The sequence below is a fragment of the Mobula hypostoma genome, chromosome 5 (assembly GCF_963921235.1).
Source record: "Mobula hypostoma chromosome 5, sMobHyp1.1, whole genome shotgun sequence".
NCBI lineage: Eukaryota > Metazoa > Chordata > Chondrichthyes > Myliobatiformes > Myliobatidae > Mobula > Mobula hypostoma.
The window spans coordinates 107,215,549-107,239,248 of record NC_086101.1 but is presented as its reverse complement, the minus strand read 5'-3'; the positions used below and the strand labels follow the sequence as shown (position 1 = coordinate 107,239,248).

At 52.3% G+C, this 23,700-nt stretch overlaps 1 protein-coding gene across 2 annotated transcripts in view; it reads right to left on the bottom strand.

Annotated features, from left to right (window-relative positions):
• The window catches only part of LOC134346892 (thyroid receptor-interacting protein 6-like), a 31,191-nt gene extending 8,456 nt beyond the window's left edge, over positions 1 to 22,735 (bottom strand). The window contains exons 1-9 of one of the 2 annotated variants that reach the window (XM_063048714.1): positions 22,357 to 22,735; positions 15,517 to 15,726; positions 13,736 to 13,884; positions 12,511 to 12,630; positions 11,596 to 12,084; positions 4,920 to 5,040; positions 4,258 to 4,427; positions 2,314 to 2,492; positions 1,512 to 1,632 (exon numbers count right to left, since the gene is read on the bottom strand). In XM_063048714.1, the coding sequence (XP_062904784.1) occupies positions 1,512 to 1,632; positions 2,314 to 2,492; positions 4,258 to 4,427; positions 4,920 to 5,040; positions 11,596 to 12,084; positions 12,511 to 12,630; positions 13,736 to 13,884; positions 15,517 to 15,715 (1,548 nt within the window). In that variant the 5' untranslated portion in view covers positions 15,716 to 15,726; positions 22,357 to 22,735. The remainder of the gene's footprint in view (positions 1 to 1,511; positions 1,633 to 2,313; positions 2,493 to 4,257; positions 4,428 to 4,919; positions 5,041 to 11,595; positions 12,085 to 12,510; positions 12,631 to 13,735; positions 13,885 to 15,516; positions 15,727 to 22,356) is intronic. The other variant, XM_063048713.1, reaches the window with a different exon arrangement.
• Positions 22,736 to 23,700: the final 965 nt, after the last annotated feature.

The following is a 23,700-nucleotide window of genomic DNA, read 5'->3' as shown; positions in this document are numbered from 1 at the left end:
TAATTCCAACAGGTTCATCAGGCAAGATTTTCCGTTAAAGAAACCATACTGACTTTTTCTTATCTTGTCCTGTGTCACCAAGTACTCCATAACCTCATCCTTTACAGCTGACTCCATCATCTTCCCAACCACTCAGGTCAGGCAAACTGGTCTACAATTTCCCTTCCACTGCCTTCCTCCTTTCTTAAAGAGTGGAGTGACATTTGCAATTTTCCAGTTATCCGGAACCATGCCAGAGTCCAATAATTCTTGATCTCTACTGCTATCTCTTTCAGAACCCTGGGGTGCAGTTCATCCGGTCCGGGTGACTTCTGCACCTTTAGGTCTTTCAGCTTTTTGAGCACCTTCTGTCTTGTAACAGTAACTGCACCCACTTCTCTTCCCTCACATTGTCTTCCACAGTGAAGACTGATGTAAAATACTCACTTAGATCTCTCTAGGACTGAAGACATCTCCTTGTCGCCTGTTATTATTTCTCCAGCCTCATTTTCCTGTGGTCCCATATCCACTCTCACCTCTTTTTTATACCCTTGAAAAAGCCTTTTGCTATCCACTTTGATACTGTTTGTTAGTTTGCTTTCATGTTTCACCTTTTCCTTCCTAATGCATCTTACAGTTCCTCTCTGTAGGGTTTTTAAAAGCTTCCCAATCCTCTGTTTTACCACTAATTTTTGCTTTGTTGTATGCCCCCTCTATTGCCTTTACATTAGCTTTGAATTCCCTTGTCAGCCACAGTTGTGCTATTTTGCCATTTGAGTATTTCTTCATCTTTGGAATACACATGTCCTGCACCTTTCTCATTTTTCCCAGAAACTCACACCGTTGCTGCTCTGCTGACATCCCTGCCAGCAGCTCCTTCCAATTTACTCTGGCCAACTCCTCTCTCGTACCTCTGTAATTTCCTTTACTCCACTGAAATACTGATAGGTCAGACCTTAGGCCATGGAGTCTGGTCTGCCATTCCATCATGGCTGATTTATTATCCCTCTCACCCCCATACTCCGGCCTTCTCCCATGACCTTTGGTACCCTTACCAATCAAGTAAATATCCAAAATGACTTGGCCTCCACAATCATCTGTGGCCATAAATTCTACAGATTCACCACCCCCTGGCTAAGGAAATTCCTCCTCATCGCTGTTCTAAAGGGATATCGTTTCATTCTGAGGCTGTGCCCTCTGGTCATAGACTCCCCCACCACTGGAAACAACCTCTCCACGTCCACTCTACGTAGGTCTTTCAATATTCTCTAGTTTCAATGAGATCCCCCCTCATTCTCCTAAACTCCAGCAAGTACAGGCCCAGAGCCAAACCAGCTTCATACATTAACCCTTTCACTCCCACAGCTTTGGATTCCTGTTCAGCGCTCCAATGGCAAGTATCCTGAGGGAATGCCCGTCCGGCTCTTTCCTCAGGAACTGGTTCTGGGATTCGATCCTGACCAGGCTCTACCGTCCATACGATGCCAGATCTCCCCACCCCTGGAATCCTCTCCACGGAAGCCGCTCCTCACCTCGCACTTGTAACAGTTGACGTGAAAGCTCCGATCCAAGGCCACAATCCTCACCGTCTCCTCCTGACCCGCCTCGGGCATAATCGGCTTGGCACACACAGAGCAGCGGGGAGCAAACTTCCTGCCAGGGACAAAAGAACAGGAGCGCTCAGTCTGGAAGTTCAGAAAACTCAATCCCCAGCCAGATGTGGCACAACGCTTGCGGGAAACACACAAATCCAGGCAGGAACAGTAGGCAAAAGAAAACAGCACTCACACAAATGACAGGCCAAATGGCCTCCCAGGCAAAGAGCTGTGAACATTCACAGCAAATTGTAACAGGACCCCACTCACTGTGTCCCAGGAGTGTGTCATGGGACAGTCTGGAGGGAGCTTCACTCTGTGTCTGACCCTGACAGTGTGGAGGGAGGGTCACTCTGTGTCTGACCCTGACAGTGTGTGATGGGATGGTGTGGAGGGAGGGTCACTCTGTGGCTGACCCCGGGAGTGTGTGATGGGATGGTGTGGAGGGAGGGTCACTCTGTGTCTGACCCTGACAGTGTGTGATGGGACTGTGTGGACGGAGGGTCACTCTGTGTCTGACCCCGGGAGTGTGTGATGGGACAGTGTGCAGGGAGGGTCACCCTGTGTCTGACCCTGACAGTGTGTGATGGGACAGTGTAGAGGGAGGGTCACTCTGTGTCTGACCCTGAGAGTGTGTGATGGGACAGTGTGGAGGGAGGGTCACCCTGTGTCTGACCCTGACAGTGTGTGATGGGACAGTGTAGAGGGAGGGTCACTCTGTGTCTGACCCGGCACTTACATGTGGAAGTCCTCGATGCAGTGGATCTGGCTGGTGGCATCCACAGTGAAGGGAATCCCATCCAGACAGCGGTGACAGACCACGCAGGTGAAACACTGGGGGTGGTACGCCCGGCCCATCGCCCTCAGGATCCGGTCCATGATGGCCTTGGAACAGACCGAGCATTGCTCCAGGGTGTTCTGCGATGGGACACGGAGACACCATTACCAAACATCCACGACAGACATCTGTCCCTCTGGGACCCGCCTCTGGTCCAGTGGTCCACTCCCAAAGGGCATGACCAACCCAGTCATACCCCCAATCCATCACCACCTCCCCAAGGAGTAGTGATCACAAGCCAACTCCCCCTCACTGCACAGCAGGATTCCGGTGCAGACGACGCCAATCCCCAGGGGTGGCATGGTAGCATAACGCTAAACGCGGCCGTGATCCGGGTTTCATTCCCGTGAGGGGCTTGCACGCTGTCCCCATGAACATGTGAGTTTCCCCTGAGTGCCCGAGCCCCCTCGGGACAACACACAGAGGCTCCGTGGGTCCTCGATCCAACCATACGCTGGACGAGACCCTGAGCACCTCCGTTTCTGCTCATCAGACACACAGCCGGATCCGGCTGCTTCGGAAGAATCAGCTTTCCCCGTCCACAGAACATCGGCATGGACTTGATAGGAGTCCTGGGGTTGGGGGCGAGGGTGAGGGCATGTGTGGGGAGGGACCAGCTGGACAGTAAAACAACCCACACAAACTGCTGGAGGAACTCATCAGGTCAGGCAGCAACCACGGAGGGGAATGAAGAGTCGATGTTTCGGGCTCTGACCCTTCAAGACTGGAGAGGAAGGGGCAAGAAGCCAGAATGAGGAGGAGGGGTGGGTGGGGGAAGAGTACAAAGTGGCCTGAGTGAGGGGAAGGAAATGGTGAAGTAACAAGCTGGAAGGTGACAGGTGGACGAGGTCAAGGGCTGAAGGAAGAGGAACCTGATAGGAGAGGAGAGTGGACCATGGGAGAAAGGGAAGGAGGACAGGACCCGGGGGAGAGAGAGAGAGAGGTAATCAGGTGAAAGGAGAACGAGAGTGGGGACTGGAAAAGAGATGGCGGGAGAGGGGGTAAAATTACTGGAAGTCAGAGGAATTAACATTCGTGTCATCAGGTTGGAGACTACCAGACGGGATACGAGGAACTGCCCCTCCAAGCTGGGAGTGGCTTCATCGTGGCCATGGACATCGAGGTAGCCGTGGACACACGTCGGGATGGGAATGGGAAAAGGAATTAAAATCCCTGGACACTGGGAAATCCTGGCTTTCGTAACAGACAGAGCAGGGGCCCCTCAGTCTGTGTCAGGTCCTACTGATGCAGAGAAGGCCACATCGGGAGCACCGGGTACAGTAGATGACCCCGACTGACTTGCAGGTGACGTCTGGGGCCCTCAGTGGTGGTGGGCAGGTGGAGCACTTGTTCCGCGTGCAAGGATAAGTGCTGGAGGGAGATCAGGGGGGAAGGACGAGTGGATGAGAGAGTCACGGAGAGAGCAATCAGAGCATGTGGGAGGGAGGGAGGGAAAGACGCAGAGTCTCAGGTGCCTGATGGTGTCTGACAGTCGCATGTCAACCCTAACATCCCCATTGTTTAAAAGCCCAGACGACACAGGTTTCATCTTCCGGAACCTTGTGATCAGCCAGTGGCAGTGGGAGGACTGACTCCCGAGGTTAGGATCAGGGAGCAAGTTCAGTGGGTTGGGGATTCCCACCGGCCTCGCTGGGTCACTGACAAAGGCTGTGAAGCATCAAAGGGCCAACGGCAGGGGCGTGCGGTCGGAGCGACACGAGAGGCGACAACGGCCGACGGCAGGGGCGTGCGGTCGAAGCGACACGAGAGGCGACAACGGCCGACGGCAGGGGCGTGCGGTCGAAGCGACACGAGAGGCGACCACGGCAACACGAGCCTACTCACAATGTAACAAGACTCGCAGTATGACCTCTTGTCCACAGCATAGAACGGTCGCCCTCGCAAGCGGCAGCGGCAGGTCATACAGGTGAAACACTCAACGTGAAACACCTGGTCCATGGCCACACAGCCTGTCCCGTCTCCCACCACGTTCTCTCCGCACCGCGCACAGCGTCCTGTCAGAGGGAAATAGGCTTCAGTCCCAGAGAGAGCTTCACTGTGTCTGACCCCGGGAGTGTGTGATGGGATGGTGAGGAGGGAGCTTCACTCTCTGTCTGACTCTGGGAGTGTGTGATGGGACAGTGTGGAGGGAGTTTCACTCTGTGTCTGACCCCGGGAGTGTGTGATGGGACGGTGTGGAGGGAGTTTCACTCTGTGTCTGACCCTGGGAGTGTGTGATGGGACAGTGTGGAGGGAGTTTCACTCTGTGTCTGACCCCGGGAGTGTGTGATGGGACGGTGTGGAGGGAGCTTCACTCTGTGTCTGACCCCGGGAGTGTGTGATGGGACAGTGTGGAGGGAGTTTCACTCTGTGTCTGACCCCGGGAGTGTGTGATGGGATGGTGTGGAGGGAGTTTCACTCTGTGTCTGACCCCGGGAGTGTGTGATGGGACAGTGTGGAGGAAACTACCCACTCGCCCCGCCCCTCCACCCCCCGAGGAAACTCACCAAAATACTCTTCGGATGGGGGATTGTTCATGTCATGAACCAATTTCTTGGTGATTCGATCGAGTTCCTCCTCTGGCCGGCTGGTCTGGTGCTGTGTTCCTCCAGGCACGGCGAAGGAGGCCTATGGACAGCAGAATGTGACTCCCTGTGTCCTGCCTCTCCCACACCCTCCAATTTCCCATCTGCTTCTGCACGTATATCTGGCACACTCTTCCCCCAAACTTGGCTACCTTCTGTGAGTAGTCGGGGAAGACTCTTCCCCATCTCAGTCATTCTCTTCTCCCTCCTTCAGTCTGAAGCTTTTGAGCACATACCACCAGTGTTATCGTCAGCTTCTCTCCTCCTGTTCCTCCAATGCCCAAGGAAACTTCATGTCCCCGTCGACCCTCACCAATTTTTACAGATGCACCATGTGGAATAGCCTGAATTTTGTGTGTCTGTGTGTGTCTGTGTCTGAAGACCCACACTTGACAGCTTCTTCCCCTCGGCCATCAGGTTCATGAACAGTCCATCAGCATCAGAATCAGGTTTAATATCACCAGCATATGCTGTGGAATTAATTGTCTTTGCGGCAGCAGTGCAGTGCAATACACAATAATAGAAAAAAAATGTATACATGAGGTGCAAAAATGGAAATAAAAATTGTACTTAAGTGCATTTGTTCAATGTCCAATCAGCAATCGGATGGCAGAGGGGAAGAAGCTGTTCCTGAGTTGCTGAGTGTGTGCCTTCAGGCTCCTGCACCTCCTTCCTGATGGTAGCAATGACAAGGGGCACATCTTGGGTGATGAGGTCCTTAATGATGGACACTGCTTTTTTGAGGGACCGCTCCTTGAAGATGTCCTGGATACTACTGAGGCTCGTACCCATGTTGGAGCTGACTAAGTTTACAACTCTCTGCAGCTAATTTCAACCCTGTGCAGTAGCCCCTCCCCACCCCACACCAACCAGTTAAGGACGCTCTGCATGGCACATCTGTACAAAGCTGCAAATGTCTGGTGACAAACCAAATCTCCTCAAACTCCTAATGAAATATAGCTGCTGTCGTGCCTTCTTTGTGGCAGCATCGATATGTTGGGTGCAGGATAGATTGTCAGAGATGTCAACGCGCAGTAACTTAGAACTGTCATGACCACCACCTCACTGCCTTTGCACTATTTATTTTATATACTGTCATTTTAACATATTTTATGTACTGCACTGTACTGCTGCAACAAGACAACAGATTTCACGATTTGCAGAGATAATAAACCAGTTTCTGATTCTGATGGAGCATTCTATCGGGATGTATAACGGCTTCTATGGCAACTTCTTTGCCCGTAACAGCTCGGTCCATCACTGAAACCAGCCCCTGCTCCACGGACTCTCTCTACACCAGGGGTGTCAAACTACCGGCCCGCAGGATGATTTGGGGGGGGGGGGGGAAGAGTATATTCACGACCATTTATTATGTATCTGTACGGCAGCCGAGCTCTCTCCCACCGCTGTCTGCGTCGCTACTGTGCTGGCAGTTTGTTGTGTGTGCTTAGAAAACAACAGGCGGCAGTTAACCACCCGCTGTGCATAAGCACCTACCACCCTGTACTGAAGACCACTAGGGCCCCACATACATCGTCAGACACAGTATAAACACAGAGTACTCAGGTGATTAACACCTGTAGCAAGGCTGAGACTGTTTGCTGCTGTGGTTCAAAATGCTTTCCAAGAAAAGTTGACATCGAAGGTCGGATATTCAACGATAATTGGAAAGATGGTTTTTTCTTCTGTGAGGTTAACGGCAAACCTGTGTGTCTGATATGCTCGCAGCAAGTGGCTGTGGCAAAAGAGTACGATATCAAATGACACTGTGAGACGTCACACGGAGAAAAATATGACAAGTGCGCAGGATGACTCAGAACACAAAAGGTAAACGAGCTTGAAGCAGCTCTGAAAAAACAGCTATCAGTCGAGAGACTCATGATGGAGCTGTCAGGGCCAGCTATATTATTGCCAACAAAATAGCTGCTGCATTGAAGCCATACTCAGAGGGGGAGCTCAGCAAAGCATGCATGCTGATGGCAGCTGAGCTGGTGTGCCCTGAGAAGAGACAGGCTTTTGGTCAGATCAGCCTGTCAAGAAATACTGTGGCAGAGAGAATCGGGGAGCTCGCAGGAGATTTGAACGGTCAACTAAAAGACAAAGTGAAGTAATTTATTGCCTTCTCTATTGCAATTGATGACAGCACCGACGTGACTGATGTAGCTCAATTGGAAATATTTATTCGCGGTGTTGATGCATCTTTGGCCATCACTGAGGAGTCTGTGGAGATGCTGCCCATGACAAACACCACAATGGTGAACGACGTTTTCTCCAGCCTCGTCGAGGCCTTGGACAGAGTGGGGGTTGACTGGAGTCACGCTGTCAGTGTGGCCACAGATGGCGCACCGTCCATGGTCGGCAAAAAGGCAGGTGTTGTTGCGAAACTCAGAGAGAAAGTTCAGACAGAGAATCCACAGCAGGAATTCTGGAATTTTCTGGAATACCAAGAGGCGTTATGTAGCAGCAGCCCGAAAATGGACAATGTCATGGATGTAGTAATCAAAACGGTTAATTTTATGAGAGCCAAGGGACCCAGCCATCGGCAATTTGACACTCTTTTGTCTGAAAGTAGTATTGGACACGGCCTACCCTACCACACTGAAGTCTGCTGGTTGAGCAGAGGGGTTGTGCTCAAAATTTTTTTCAATTATGTGCGGAAATTGGACTATTCATGAACGAGAAAGGGAAGCCAGTGGCAGAGTTGGATGACCCAGACTGGCCTCATGATCTTGCATTTTTGGTGGATATAACAGAGCACTTAAATGTGCTCAATGTTAACATGCAAGGCTGCAACAAACTTGTTACGGAATACTACGACGGCATTCGTGCCTTTCAAATTAAATTAGACCTGTGGGAGATGCAACTATCCCGGAGAAACCCAGCTCATTTCCCCTCTTTGCAGTCTGTGCGTGTCGCTCATGGGAATAATGACAACATGGACAGGTACAAGGACAAAATATCACGGCTGAAAAGTCAGTTTCAGAATCGTTTCCAAGTCTTCACTCAGCTCAAGAAGGAATTCTCACTATTTTGCTCGCAGTTTGCCATCAATGCAGCATCAGATGTGCTGGAGGAACTCCAAATGGAACTAATTGAAATTCAGTGTAACTCAGCTTTGAAATATAAATTTGAGACTGTGGGTCTGGACTCATTCTATCAGTACCTGGGACCGATGTACCCCAAGATGACAGACTTCGCCTCAAAGATCCTTTGCATGTTCGGAACAACATATCTCTGTGAGCAAGCGTTCTCCATAATGAACATTAACAAATCCAAACTGTGCTCGCAGCTGACACACAGACATCTGAATGACATTATGAAAATCACAACTGGCCAGAAACTGGTCCCTGATGTTGACAGGCTGGTTAAAGCCACGAGATGTCAGGTGTCTGGAAGCAGTAAGTGAAAAATGAGTGACACTGTTCGATGCACTGCCACATGTAAGCAAAATGCATTATGAAATATTGAGTGTCATAATATTTTGATTCATTCATTTTCTGACTATTCTATTATTGTAAATGTGATCACTTCAAGAAAAATTAGAGGCTAACTGTGACGAGAGGAAATCTGCAGATGCCAGAAATTTAAGCAACACACAAAAAATACTGGTGAACGAAGGAGGCCAGGCAGCATCTATAGGAAGAGGTACAGTGGATGTTTCGGGCTGAGACCCTTCATCAGGACTAACTGAAAGAAAAGGTAGTAAGAGATTTGGGAGGGGGGAGGGGATGGGAGGATCTAACAGCTGGAGAACTCCTTGCCTGCTCTCCACCCTCCGGGCTCCTCTCCCCCTCCCCAGGCTTCCCGTCCCATGATACTCTCCCTTCTCCAGCTCTTAGATCCACCCCTCCCCTCATTTTCTCCTATCATTTCAGATCTCCCCCTCCCCTTCCCACTTTCAAATCTCTTACTATCTCTTCTTTCAGTTAGTCCTGACAAAGGGTCCCGGCCCAAAATGTCAACTGGACCTCTTCCTATAAATGCTGCCTGGCCTGCTGCGTTCACCAGCAATTTTTTGTGTGAGAGGCTAACTGTGTTCATTGTCTGAGTTTGAATGCTGGAAGCAGGCTAATAAAGATTAGTTGCAGTTGTGTAGCCTACATTTACAATTTGTTTCATTAGGTCTACATTTGTGTCTGCCAATGTTCAATTTCAAATGGTTTATTAATGGAAAGGGTGCGGCTCCCAAAACAAGCTTAGCCAAAATAGCATCGTTTTTTCTCTCTCTCATCACAACTTTCTTGTAGCCTACAACCGTAAGTTAATACCAACCATAAAAATAATGTTTGCTAGGCAATCTTCTTCATAAGAAACAAAATTCATAAAGTGAAACACTTTGTAGTTATAGCAGAGACTGAGACACATGAGAGCAGGTTGAAAAAACGAAGGCAACCAAAGCAGTGGGAGCGCACGCGCGCACGCACAACCGATCCGGCCCGCATGAAGTCGCATTTTGCCCAATCCATCCCGTGACCTAAAATGAGTTTGTCACCCCTGCTCTGCACTTCTTGCTGCCTCATTAAAGCAGCCAGCACAATCAAAGACCCCACCCACCCAGGAATCTCTCCTCTCCCCCCAGTCGAACAGAACATACAAAAGCCAGAAAGCACACACCAGCAAGCTCCAGGGCAGCTTTGACCCCGATAATATCAGATTTTTCAGCAGAGCCCTCAGAGGCTAAAAGATGAACTTTTGATCTCGCAATCTGCCTTGTTGTGGCCTTGCTCTCTAACTGTAACACTTTAATCTGTATTCTGTTTTCCCTTTTTAGTACTTTAAAGTACAGATGAAAAAAAAGATCTGCATGCAGAACAAAGCTTTTCGCTGTACTTTACCACATGCGACAATAATGAACTGATTTTAACCAGTTCACCGATCAACTAAAACCTTGCATCCTAGTCACTAAGTCATAGAGCACTATAGCACAGAAACACGTCTTTCGGCCCATCTAGTCTGTGCTGAACTGTTATCCTGCCTCGTCCCATCGAGCTGCACTATGCTCTCTGCCAAGAGAAACCGTTACTTCGAAGGACTTGTGTATGGAATCCATCACAGGTAAACCCTGCCCCACCAATAAACATAAAACGCTGTCACAGGAAAGCAGCATCCATCATCGGGACCCCCACCACCCAGGCCAGGCTCCCGTCTCACTGCTGCCATCAGGAAGGTGGTACAGGAGCCTCAGGACTCTCACCACTAGGGTCAGCAACAGTTACTACCCCTCAACCATCAGGCTCTCAACCAAAAAGGAATAACTTCACTTTCCCCATCATTGAACTGCTCCCACAACCTGTGGACTGACTTTCAAGGCCTTTTCACCTCATGTTCTCAATATTTATTGTTTATTTATTATTCTTCCTTTCTGTATTTGCATCGTTTGTTGCCTTTCGCATACTGGTTGAATGCCCAAGTTGGGTGATCTTTCATTGATTCTATCATGGTTATTATTCGATAGACTTACTGAGGATGCCCCAGGAAAGGGAATCTCAGGATTGTATAAGGTGACATATGTACCTTGATAATAAACTAACTTTGGATTAATCTGTCTGGAGAGCACCGAAATAGAAGTTTCTCACTGCATCTTGGTACACCTGACAATTGTTTTAATATTATTCTTGTTATTGGACCAATAACCAATTTGATCCTAGTAGCCACACTTCTGGCGGCCATTACGTCAGCCTGCCTGGGCCCAAAGCTCCACATTTCCCTCCCTGCTGAGGGTCCAGAGGAGATCCATGAGATAACCACAGGGATGAAAGGGTTAACGTATGAGGAGTGTTTGATGGCTCTGGGCCCGAGTTCACTGGAGGATGGGGGGGGAATGGACAAGGCGATGTTTTTATCAGTAGGTTAGTCTCCAATCCAAGCGCATGGCCTCAGAATAAAGGGACGTCCCTTTAGAACAGAGACAAGGAGGAACATCATCACAGGTGAACCTGTGGAATTCGCTGCCACAGACGACTGTGGAGGCCAAGTCATTGGGCGTATTTAAGGCAGTGAATAATAGACTCCTCAGTGTCAAGAGGGTCAAGGGTTACAGGGAGAAGGCGGAAGAATGGGTTTGAGAAATCAAAAATCAGAGTGGGACATGTTGCCAGGGGTGACAGAACAGGCAGATACACCAAGGGCATTTAGGATAGACAGATGAAGGAAAAATGGAGGGAAGGGTTAGATTGATCTTGGAGTGGGTTAACCAGTCAGCACAACATTGTGGGCCGAAGGGCCGGCACTGTGCTATACTGTTTTACGATCTATAAACCCTTAGTGTGCTAAGGGTTTGCCACCCATTCTGAAACGGAGCCTGTGGCCTACAACTGACGGCTTCCTGGACTAGCCACGCGGCTGTGCCCTCACTTTCGTGAGCGTTAGTTCTAAACGTTAATTGCTTACTTTTATTGCTTGTACAATTTGTTCTTTTTGTACTTTGGGTGTTTAACGGTCTTTTTTTTTTTAAAAAAGGGTTCTATTGTGTCCCTTTGTTTCGTGCTGCCTGTAAGGAGACAAACTCAAGGTTGTATACTGTATACAAACTTTGATAATAAAAGTACTTTGATATCTCAGCCACCCCCCGCCCCCAACCGACACACATACTCCTTACCTTAGCTGGATGTCCAACGGAGGGAAGGGCTGGTGCAGGTGGCAGCTCCTCACCGTAGGCCCCCTTCTTGCCGGCAAGGTGGGAGGGGTGTCCTGGCACCCTGTAGGAGGGGAGGTCAGTCCTGCGCAGGGCCTGCACCCCCTCCGGCCCGCGTCGGGGGTCCGGACCCGCGGGGTAGTGCGCGGGGGTGGGGAACCAGCCAGAGGAGGTAGTCTCGGGGGCAGAGGCCTGGCGAGGTGGCTGGGCATAGGTGGGCACGGGCTGCGCCACCCTCACCTGGACGTGTGGGGGTGGCCCAGCCGAGGTGGAAGTGGAATAGGGGGCGGCCACCGGCTGTGGGAGGGAGCGGGGGGCACGGGTTGCTGCGGCGACAGCCGGCTGACCTAGCGGTCTATAGGGAGGGGCGTGCTTTGGCGGAGCAGGGGGAGGGACAGGGGTGGTGTTAGGGGGCGGCTGGGGTGTGAAGGGGGCCGGGCCACTGTCGTAGCTCTGGAAAACATGGAGAGTCTGTAAATTGTGGACCCAGCCACTTGTGACTTCCCTCTCACCCTGTGACCTGGCCCATCACCATGGTAACCCCCCTCTGACCCTCCAACAACCACCTCCGACCCCATGATTTGACCCCAGTCACCGTGACCCCATGACTTGAACCCAGTCATCCCATGAACCCCCTGACCCTAAGCCCCGACCCCACCTCTGACCTCTCAACAGACCCCATGACCCAAGCCCAGTCACCCTCTGACCCTACAGTGAACCCCCGACCTCAATCCCAGAGACCCCTCCGACCCCACCCCAGTGACCTCACAACATTGTGAACCCGTAACCCCTCCAGGACGATTCCGAGACCCCAGGCTCACATCAACTCAACCCCGGGGACCCAGGGCTGGTGCCGAGCTGAAGCACCACCTCTCTCACCTGCCGGGGCCTGGGCCCAAAGGGTGAATTATTCTGCATGTCGGCCAGCATGCTGGTAAGGCAGTCTATCTCTGCGTCGATACTAGAGGGCCGGTTCATCACCTTCTCCCGGGAACGGCTCTGTGGGAAGATGAGAGGAGGCGGTCACACACGGCAAATGGATGGGGGTGTGGTCTTTGCAGTTACGGTATACTACGCAGTTACCATGGTGATGGGACGCTATGTGGTTACAGGGACAAATCAGAGGGTAGGGATTCTGCAGGGAAGCGATTTATCACCTGGCCTCTCCCCATCTACGGGGCAGGAGTGTGATGGGACATTACCCACTGACTCAGGAGTGTGTGATGTGACAGTGTGGAGGGAGGGTCACTCTGTGTCTGACCCTGGGAGTGTGTGATGGGACAGTGTGGAGGGAGCTTCACTCTGTGTCTGACCCCGGGAGTGTATGATGGGACAGTGTGGAGGGAGCTTCACTCTGTGTCTGACCCCGGGAGTGTGTGATGGGACAGTGTGGAGGGAGGGTCACTCTGTGTCTGACCCCGGGAGTGTGTGATGGGATGGTGTGGAGGGAGATTCACTCTGTCTGACCCTGGGAGTGTGTGATGGGACAGTGTGGAGGGAGCTTCACTCTATGTCTGACCCCGGGAGTGTGTGATGGGACAGTGTGGAGGGAGTTTCACTCTGTGTCTGACCCCGGGAGTGTGTGATGGGACAGTGTGGAGGGAGTTTCACTCTGTGTCTGACCCCGGGAGTGTGTGATGGGACGGTGTGGAGGGAGCTTCACTCTGTGTCTGATCCCAGGAGTGTGTGATGGGACAGTGTGGAGGGAACTTCATTCCGTGTCTGACCCCGGGAGTGTGTGATGGGACGGTGTGGAGGGAGCTTCACTCTGTATCTGACCCTGGGAGTGTAATGGGATAGTATGGAGGGAGCCTCGTTCTGTATCTGACGTAGGAAGTGTGATGGGACGGTGTGGAGGGATCCTCGCTCTGTATCCAACTCTGGGAGTGTGATGGGATACTCTCCACTGGCCCGAGTGAGGGCGGCTCCTGCTCTCGCGAGGCACACACTGTCCGGAGCAACCCACTCAATCGGCACCAGATCTGACCCCTTAGACACCCCCTCCCCCAACACCAGCCCGGAGGCAGCTGGGAGGAGTTGCCCAGAAATCCACCCTCCAGCGTGTCCCCGAGGTGGAGCTGGACGTGGCCAGACGAGGACTCACCTGGATCTCGGGGGCTGCTTGTGGCTGCGTCTGGTTCCAGGGTGCGAGGGTCGCCTCCTCCCTCCCTGCCGGGTAGCGATGGTCTCCGGCCACAACCAGCGACGGTCGCGACAGCCGGGGGTCCTCTGAGCAGCTGGCAGGTACCGGCCCTGGGGAGCAAAGGAGGAAGTGAAGGAAGAGGAGCGCCCCCCCCTCTTCCTCAAGGGTTGGGGCGGGTAGTCGGTAACATTCCCACGCCAAGGTTAAAGATCAGACTTCCCTATATTTGGAGGGCGGGAGGGGAAGGGGTGAGGGGGCCTACCTGGCTCCGTCCCATCCCCAGATGCCGCTGGGCACACTGGAGGATTCCGTCTTTCAGGAAAAGTGTGAAGTGATTCACCTTGGGAAGTCAGAGCACAATATTAACGGCAGCGTGGGGGTACAGAGGGGTTATGAGGTACACGTCCATAAACCCCTCACGCAAGCTGATCAGGTGGTTAAGAAGGTGTGTTGGTGTTCATCAGTCAGGGGATCGTGTCCAAGAGCTGCGATGGTAACGTTGCATCTCTATAAAACTCTGGTTCGACCAGACTTGGAATATTGTGTTCAGTTCTGCTCACCTCACTATAGGGAGGATGTGGAAGCTTTAAAGAGGAAACAGAGAAGATTTACCAGGATGCTGCCTGGATGAGAGAACGTGTCTGATGAGGAGAGGTTGAGTGACCAGGGCCATTCCTCTTTGGAGAGGAGGAGGAGGAGGAGAGGTGACAAAACAGCCATTGATAGAGACTTTTCCCCAGGGTGGAAATAGCTAATAATAGAGGCAGAAACATCAGAAATGTTTAAGAGACTCTTATTTAGGCACATGGGTGGAAGAAAAAAAAAGAGGGCTATTTGGGAGGGAAGGGTTGGATTGATCTTGAAGTGGTTAAAGGGTTGGCACAACCTCATGGGCCGAATGGACTGTACTGTGCTCCATTTGCCCCAGAGCCTGTGTCCACCTGCAAGAACATGTCCTTGTTAGGACACCCACCCCTGGGGCCTGGAGTTGGGCTTAACCCTCGGAGAAAGGCGGCCTGTCCCGGGGAGGGGGCTCATCCTTCGGGTCAGTGGGGGGGAACAGAGGTGACTGCTGCTGATACTTCACACTGTGGACGGATCCTGGAGGTGGGGAAATCAGGAGATGGATGGGGGAGGGGGTGGGCTTTTGCCTCTCATGGACCCACAGCCCTTGTCCAGGAGGCCCCAGGAAGAGAGGGCGGCGCATCCCCTGGGGTGGGAAGGGGGGGGGAAGATGGGCCCTCATCCCCTCCAGCCCCTTCCCCCAGGGGTCCCTTAACCACAGGGTCCTGACACACCCCCAGCCCCAACTCTCAGGGGCCCGTAATCTCCCCTTGCTCCCCCTGGAGTTCCCACACCAAGCTTGCCCACAAGCCTACCCTCTAGAAGATGCCCTCCCTAGCCCCTCCACCCCTTTTACCTGTCTGGGAGGACAGGTAATATTCCTCTCAATAGGATCCCTCTCCCTCCCCACCAACCATATTCCCTCCACCCTGACTGAGGACAGGGTTATCACCGGTCTCAGGGCACTTCCTCTCCCCCTCTTGGACCCTCCATTGTTTCAGCACCTCTGTAATACCCCTCCTGAGGGACCCTCCATTGTTTCAGCACCTCTGTAATAACCCTCCTGAGGGACCCTCCATTGTTTCAGCACCTCTGTAATACCCCTCCTGAGGGACCCTCCCCACGGCTCCTCTCCCATCTCACTGGGGTTTCAGGCAATTCCCCCACCTCCCTGGTACCTGTCTGAGGGCAGGGGTATCTGCCCCTCCCTGCCCCAGCACTCAGCCCCCCGTTCTGCTCCAGCGCCGGGCCGGTGTTCCGGAGGGGGGACGAGCCGCTGAGCCGCTGCTGCTGTCCGAACGCAAGGGGCGGTCCGGGTCCGGCGCCCTCCGCCGCACTGCCGCTGGTCCGGGGGGAGTGCCAGGTGGGGCCCGACATCGCCGGAGACTCTGTGTGGGGGGTGGGGGGGAGAGAGAGCAAATTGAAACCACTAGACATAGGGTAGAGGTGGGGAGGGGGAAGGGGAGGAGAGCAGTGCGGAGGGACGACGAGGGGAAATGGAAGAGGAAAGGGTGCAGAGGGGAAGGGGCGAGGGGGGGAGGGAAAATATAAAGAGAACCGACAAGGATCTGACGGATGTGAGATGATCCTCCCATCCCCCAGCCTCTCCCTCCCTCCCTGTTCAGGCTCACGGGCGGGTGCTGGGGAGAAAGAAAAACCAGAGACCTGCGGACATTTTCCACCCAGCCACCCAGCCCAGCCCGGGACGTTCACACGAGCTCCCAGAGGGAGCAGCCACTGTCGGGATAACCGGAATGCAGACCTGCAGAGCCATAGTTTTACCTAATATAGCAGCAGCCAAGGGCAGGCAGTCTCGACTCTGAGGAACAGGAACCAGGTGGCTGGAAGTGCGGAACCTTGCAGTCAGAAGGCAAAGGTTTCTGCCTCCCTCAACCCGTGCACCAGATCTCACCGGGGAAAGGCCATTCAACCCCTCCTGCCTGGTACAGGGGCCAGGAGGCGGCCACTGGAAGCACTGGGCGGGGAGGGGTCGACTCAATCTCAGGTCCCACCTGTCCGGAAGCAAAGAAATCCTTGACGGACCAGCCATCCTGGCCGTCACTCGGGCAGGGGAGGGAGCCGGTGGAGTTCGACCGCCATTCTACAGCGAGGGTCGGGGTGACTAGGGGGGCCAAGAATCAGCATCAATCTGGCACGTCTCTGTCAACCCTCACCTACTGTTATCAAAGCACCACAGACAGCCGCCTGTCCGGATGCACCCGGCTCGGAGAGACTGCAGAGCTGTGCGCACGGATCAGCACATCACAGGGACCAGCCTCCCCTCCACGGACTCTGTCCAACTTCCCACTACCTCAGAAAAGCAACCAGCAGAATCAAAGACACCACCCAACCCCAGACATCCTGACTTCTCCCCTCGCCAATTGGACTAAAGATACCAAAGCCTGAAAGAACGCCCCAGCAGGCTGAAGGCAGCTCCTATCACAGTGTTACGATAAGATGGACTCTTGGCCTGGCAATCTACCTCGTTGTGATCTTCCACTTTATTGGTTGCCTTCACTCTGTAGCTGTTACACTTTATTCTGCAGTGTTTACTGTTTTACCCAGTGCACTGTGTAATGATCTGATCTGGACGAAGAGAAGAGAGGTGGCCAGCAGCCTCGTCACCCCGGTGAGATAGGGACACGCCTGTCCCAGCACGCAAAGCCGGCTCCCGTGGTCTGGGCGGGTGGGATCTACAGTGAGATCCAACGGCCGGGAAGGTGGTTCCGCAGAGAGCAAAGGGCGTGACAAGGCACAGGTCATCCACTGTAAGACCCCAGTTTGTGATGCTTGTTCGTATCACTGGACCCGACTTCTGATATGGAGAGAGTGCATCTGCCCAGTGCAAGGGCTTTCCCACCTTAAAGACTCAGACACAGGTTTCCTGTCAATGTCGGACTCGGACACTATCAACAGAATACAATAGGGAGGGAAGGGCAGGCTGGGAGTTCAGGCTAACTACATAACCCACTGCTGGCTCAGCTAGGACAGGTCATAAGCCCAGAATGGTCACAACTGCCCAAGGCACGGGGAGGGAAGACAGTGGGGTGGGAGGTGGGGAACAAACCAAACACCCAGAGGAGAAGGTCACTTGGCCGATTCAGTCTGCTCTGTCTCAATCACAGCTAATTTTCCTTTTACAACTTAACTCCATTCTCTTGCTTCCTACAAACAAATAAGGCCCAGTCCATCCAGGGTAAGCCCTGCCCACCACTGAGCACATTTACACGGAGCTTTGGCATCAAGCACCCAGGCCATGCTCTCGTCTCGCTGCTGCCAACAGGAAGGTGGTAAGGAGGCTCAGGACTCACACCACCAGGTTCAGAAACAGTTATTACCCCAAGGGCTTAACTTCACTCAGCTTCACTTGCCCAGCCATCCAAATGTTCCCACAGCCTATAGACTCACTTTCAAGGATTCTCCATCTCATGTTCTCCATAATTATTGCTTATTAACTTATCACTATTTCCTTTTGTATTTACACAGCTTGTCGTTTGCAGATTGATAGCTGGTCCATCCTGCTGGGGGCAGTCTTTCATTGATACCAGTGTGTGTGTATTGTATTTACTGCGAATGCCCACAGGAAAATGAATCTCAGGGTGATATACATGTACTTGGAGAATAAATTTACTCTGAACTTTGAACTTTTCTCCCCATAACCCTTAACACCCCCCCCCACCAATCAAGAACCTGTCACCTCTGCCTTAATGACTCGACCCCCACATCCATCTGTGGGAATTACTTCACTCTCTAGCTGAATAAATTCCTCCTCATCGCTCTACGGTGCCATGAAGGAACAAAGGCTGGGGAAAAAGTGGTTTCCTGAGAGCTCAGTGGGAGTGTGTGGTCACAGCGCGAGCAGCTGACACACTGATTCTTGAAAACCCTCTGTGAAAGCAGGGTTCGGGGTTCTGCCCGGGCTGATATGTTCAGGGGGTGCGTCTGTGCCTGGCTTCATGAGGGCAGCAGCACCCCCGCCCCAGAGAAAGCACGTTGCCAACACGTGCCACCTGGGAGGGTGCCCAGCGAGCAGGGGGCTGAGACGGAGATTCGCCACAAGTGTATGGACACACGCCAGTGTGTGTGTGCCCTCTTCAACTGGGAGACTCAGGACTGCTGCAGAGACCCAGTGCTTCCTGCTGCCCCAGAAGCCTGCTAAATTCTGCATTCTTCGGGCAAAGGCAGTGGGCAAGGCCACACTGACCATCTGGCACCACAAGATGGAGGTCACCCACTGGTCGATAACCACCACCCTGCCTCTGTAGGAAAGCACCCCGAGGAGGCCCGGACAGTGCCCCAGCCAGGACACACCCAGCTGCTGCCAGGTCTCCCCAGACGGACCCTGGGGGAGAAGATGAACAGTGCATGGACACACCTCCCACTGACCCACGGAGAGTCCGGAATGTTTTGCCACGCGGAGGCCGCTGCCAAGAAAAACTCCCGGCACTCACGCATTCCCTACAAGACACTGGGATCAGTCACCATAAGAGAACGTGGTTAGCATCGGCTGAGACGACAAAAATCAGATGTCAGGAATGAGGCAGATGTTTGTGTCTGACCCCAGGAGTGTGTGATGGGACAGTGTGGAGGGAGGGTCACTCTGTGTCTGACCCCAGGAGTGTGTGATGGGACAGTGTGGAGGGAGGGTCACTCTGTGTCTGACCCCGGGAGTGTGTGATGGGACAGTGTGGAGGGAGGGTCACTCTGTGTCTGACCCCGGGAGTGTGTGATGGGACAGTGTGGAGGGAGGGTCACTCTGTGTCTGACCCCTGGGGTGTGTGATGGGATGAAGTGGAGGGAGCTTCACTCTGTGTCTGACTCTGGGAGTGTGTGATGGGATGGTGTGGAGGGAGCTTCACTCTGTGTCTGACCCCGAGTGTGTGTGATGGGACAGTGTGGAGGGAGCTTCACTCTGTGTCTGACCCCGGGAATGTGTGATGGGATGATGTGGAGGGAGCTTCACTCTGTGTCTGACCCCGGGAGTATGGGATGGTGTGGAGGGAGTTTCTGACCCCGGGGTGTGTGTGATGGGACGGTGTGGAGGGAGCTGCACTTTGTGTGGTGGGAGTGTCTACGTCCGACCTCAAGAACATCGGTGGCTTTCTCTCTGTACTGTACCACGCCAAACCTGCCCTGGAACTGGTTGACTGACCCGTTCCCATCTGCAGATTTTCACTGGGTCAGATTTTAAACACTTAGGGAGCACTTTAACCAAAAACCTTTCAAACAACCCTCACCCTCTCCCTTCACACCCCTCAGGATTCACAGGAAGCACCGTCACCTCAGGAAAGTCATCAATTCAACAAGTCAGCAAGCCAAAACCTCAATGAGACGGAGGGCATGAGGAATATCCTGCTGGACAGGAGGAGCAGAGGTTTAGGAAGGGAATTTCAGGGTCCGGGGCCTAAGAAGCAGAATGCATAGTCCCAGTCAGGGGGTGAGCTGCTGGAGATCCAGACTAGGCCTGCTCTTCTGCACGCCACTGTTGTAACACGTGGTTATTTGAGTTACTGTCACCTTCCTGTCAGCTTGAACCAGTCTGGCCATTCTCCTCTGACCTCTCTCATTGACAAGCCATTTTTACCCACATTAATGCCACTCACTGGGTGAGTTTTTTTGTTTTGGCCACCATTGTCTGTAGGTTGACGGTTTAGTACTGAAAATCCCAGGAGGTAAGCAGTTTCCGAGATGATCAAAGCACCCCACCTGGCACCAACAACCATTCCACAGTCTCTTTTCTTCCCCACTCTAATATCTAGTCTGAACAACTGAACCTCCTCTTCTTGTAAAGTTTAATGGCATCTGACAGACCAGCATAAAGTTCATTACCACCACTCAAGCTGGCACGTGAAGCAAAGAGATAGGAAATAAATCCACCGCCAAAAAAGAACTCAAATTATATCAAGAAATCCAATGCTTTTCAGAAAGTCAAATACTCAATAATATACATTACAGTGGCAGTTATATTCTAACAAACTTTCAATGTTAAACTGTGTCCGTCCCAAAGATCTTAATTTAGATGTTTCCTTTGTACTTCATAGGAACAGCATTCAAACAACATATGCTGTATCGTTTCTCGACACGTGCACACCCTACAAATACCCATATCATGCATATTAATTCTGAACAAGGAATTATTCAACCTAGTATGTCCAATATGCACTGTGATTTCTTCCGTCCTTTCATACCCACCTCCTAGTTGAGTTACCACCATCCTCTCAATTTTATATAAATTATGTCCTTTCTTTTCCTTATCCCAACTTTGTTGCCAATGTGATTGAACAGACTTTTTAATTACGGCTTTCATCTCCCCCTTATGCAAAGGCACCACTACATTTACATCCTTAATTTTAAGTGACTGCTTGGCAAGATTATCTGCCATCGCATATCCTTCAACCCTGACATGGACAGGAACCCATATGAAATGTACACACAGCTCAGTAGATGTTGTCCAATCTCAAGAAGAATGTCTGCCCTACAATTTGAAGCACCTGTTTTAATAGTTGTCAAGACCAAGAGCGACACTCCACATTGAACAACCCATTCCTTATTCATTCATTCCTCATCCACTGAAAATTGAAGACCTTACAAATAAAGTGCTCCCAACACTAATGACATGCCAATATTGGATAACCCACTTCAGGTCGCTTGTGTGAAGCTATTGCTAACGTTAACCTACGTAGGTATAAAGACAACACACCCATTTCGCCGGTCATGTCTGACCAGCACCATTTTAAGTTCAAACAATGTAAATCTGGCATCCAAGCAGGAACTGGAACATTCATTTTCCTCAGCAATCTGAGATTTCTCTAAAAATACCTCACTTCTTTACTTAAATTGGCCAAACTACGTACTCTGACATATGTTTTTGTTAATAATTCTGCTTTCTCAGAGTCAGTAACTGCAACCCTCTCCCCACCATACAATGCATTAAGTTTTCCTAACTCCCCCATTTTCTGAATCAGCCGAACCTCTTGACCATGCCTGCATGCTTTTATCCACTGAGTCACGGCCACATGATTGGCTGATATTTATATGGACGAGAGGGTGTTCAGGTGTACCCAATAAAGTGGCCACTGACTGTATGAGAGTAGATATGGATGGGGGTCAGTACCCTGGAAGATTGCCAGTATGGGGGTGGACCGGTAGCACAGTGGTTAGCACAACGCTTTACAGTACAGGCAACCCGGGTTCAATTCCCACTGCTGTCCATAAGGAGTTTCTACACTCTCCCCTTGATTGCGTGGGTTTCCTCTCACCGCAGAGTCTAAAGACATACTGGTTAGTAGGTTAATTGGTCATTGTAAATTGTTCTGTGATTAGGCTGGGGTTAAGTTGGGGGATTTGCTGGGTGGCACGGCTCGGGGACGGGGGTGCTATCTCAATAAATGAAAATAAAAAGTTCACAACAGGTGACTGGGGGGGGGCGGGGGTTGCTTTCCTGGGTTTATCCTGGTTCTGTCACTTTTCCTCTCGGGAACACAAAAAAGCAAGACAGAGAAGCCAGGCCCTTCAGCCCGTCAGGGCAATGCTGACCACTAACTAGCTAAGTGAAGGATATATCTGAGCGGGGGAAGGCGGGGAGATACTGGGTGAAGGTACAAATGGGAAGGAAGGCCAGAGGGAGGAGATGAGGTGGGAGTGTGTTGGGGTGCAGTCAGCTTTCGAGAAACAGAGGTGCGGATCTGGTGCGGGAGGAGGGGGCGAGACGGGAGGGGTGGGGTGGGGTGAGGTGGGAGTAGAGGGTGGGGTGATGGAGGGGGAGGTGGGAGAAGAGGTGAAAAGGGCAAGAGAAGTGGAAAGAGGAGATGCGTGGAGGCAGAAGGGTCTGGAGTGGCTTGCAGGGTAAGGGAGACCTTCCAGGCTTCGATCACGGGCCGCTCCGCTACGCCCACCGGGCCTGCGTCTCCAGCCTGGGGGTAAGAGAAGCGCTGGCGGCCTGGAGGGGGGCGGTGGGCCCGGGGCCTGGGATGCCCTCTCCCGCCCGCGTCCCCGGTGCCCACCCGATACCCCCGTACCTGCTCCCCTCACCCGACCGACTGACCGACCGCGCCCCCAGTACCTGCTCCCACCGCCGCTCCCGGGGAACTTTCTTTGGAACTTTATGTAGCAAACCAGCCGCTGACGTCATCGGATTCCAAAGGGGTGACGCGCGCGGGAAATCGGCCAGAGCTGGAATCTGGGATAGGAACTGGGAGAGAGAGGAGGGTGAGAGAGACAGACAGACAGACAGTGGAGAGAGATAGAAAGAGAAGGAGAGAGGAGAGAAAGAGAAAGGCAGACAGTGGAGAGAGAGAAAGGGAGGGAGAGACAAAGGGAGGGAGAGAAGGGGGATAAAGGGAAAGGGAGAGAGAGACTGGGAGGGAGCAAATAGGAGAGGGAAAGAGAAGGGAAGGGAAAAGAGCAGAGAGCGCGAGGGAGAGGCAGGGGAGGCTGGGAGAGAGAAACAGAGAAAGAGGGAGGTGGGTAAAAAGGGATGGGGGTAAAGAGGTGAAGAGAGGGGGGAGGAATATAGATTGGGAGAGACCAGTGGGGGGGGGGCGGAATGGATAGGGAGAGGGGAGGAGACAGTAAGGAACAATAGACCAGGATAGAGAGAGGAGGAATATAGAGATGGAAGGGAGGGATAGATAGTGGAATAGAACGAGAGAAAGGATGGAGACAGAGAGGGGAGAAACTGAGATACAGACTCACAGAGGGAGTAAATTTAAACTTAGAACTCCAGGGAGGGAGCAGGATACAGAGAAAGGGATGGGAAGGGGAGGGGAGGGTAGAGAGTGGAAATCGAGATTTAGAGGGGGTGACAAAGATATGGGGGGTGAGGCACACAGAGAGGAAGGGGAAGGTGAGTGGGAGAGAGTTTTGGGGGAGTGTGGGATAGAGATTGTGAGAGGGATGGAGAGACTGGGAGAAAGAAAGAAAGAGGGAAAGATGGAGGGACAGAGGGAGAAGAAAAAGAATAGAAAGGAGGACAGTGGGAGAGAGGGGTAGGGAGGGAGGAAAATTGGACAGCAGATGGGAGGGTGGGAGATAGGAGATAGTCGAGGAGATGGAGATCAGTGGAGAGATGGGTGATGGGTGGAGAGATGTCTGATGGATGGGGAGATGGGAGATAGGTGAGGGTATGGGGAATGGGGTGGGTATAGGGTGATGGACGGTGAGTAGGAAGATGGATGACGGGTGGAGAGATGGGCGATGTGATGGGAGAGAGGGAGAAAGGGAGGGGGAGCAGATGGGTGAGAGAGAGATAAGGGGAGTGAGAGAGAAAAGGACAGGATCAGAGTAAGCTGCAGAGAGTTGTAAAATTAGTTAGCTTGATCATGGGCACTAGCCTCCGTAGTATCTTCAAAGTGCGATGCCTG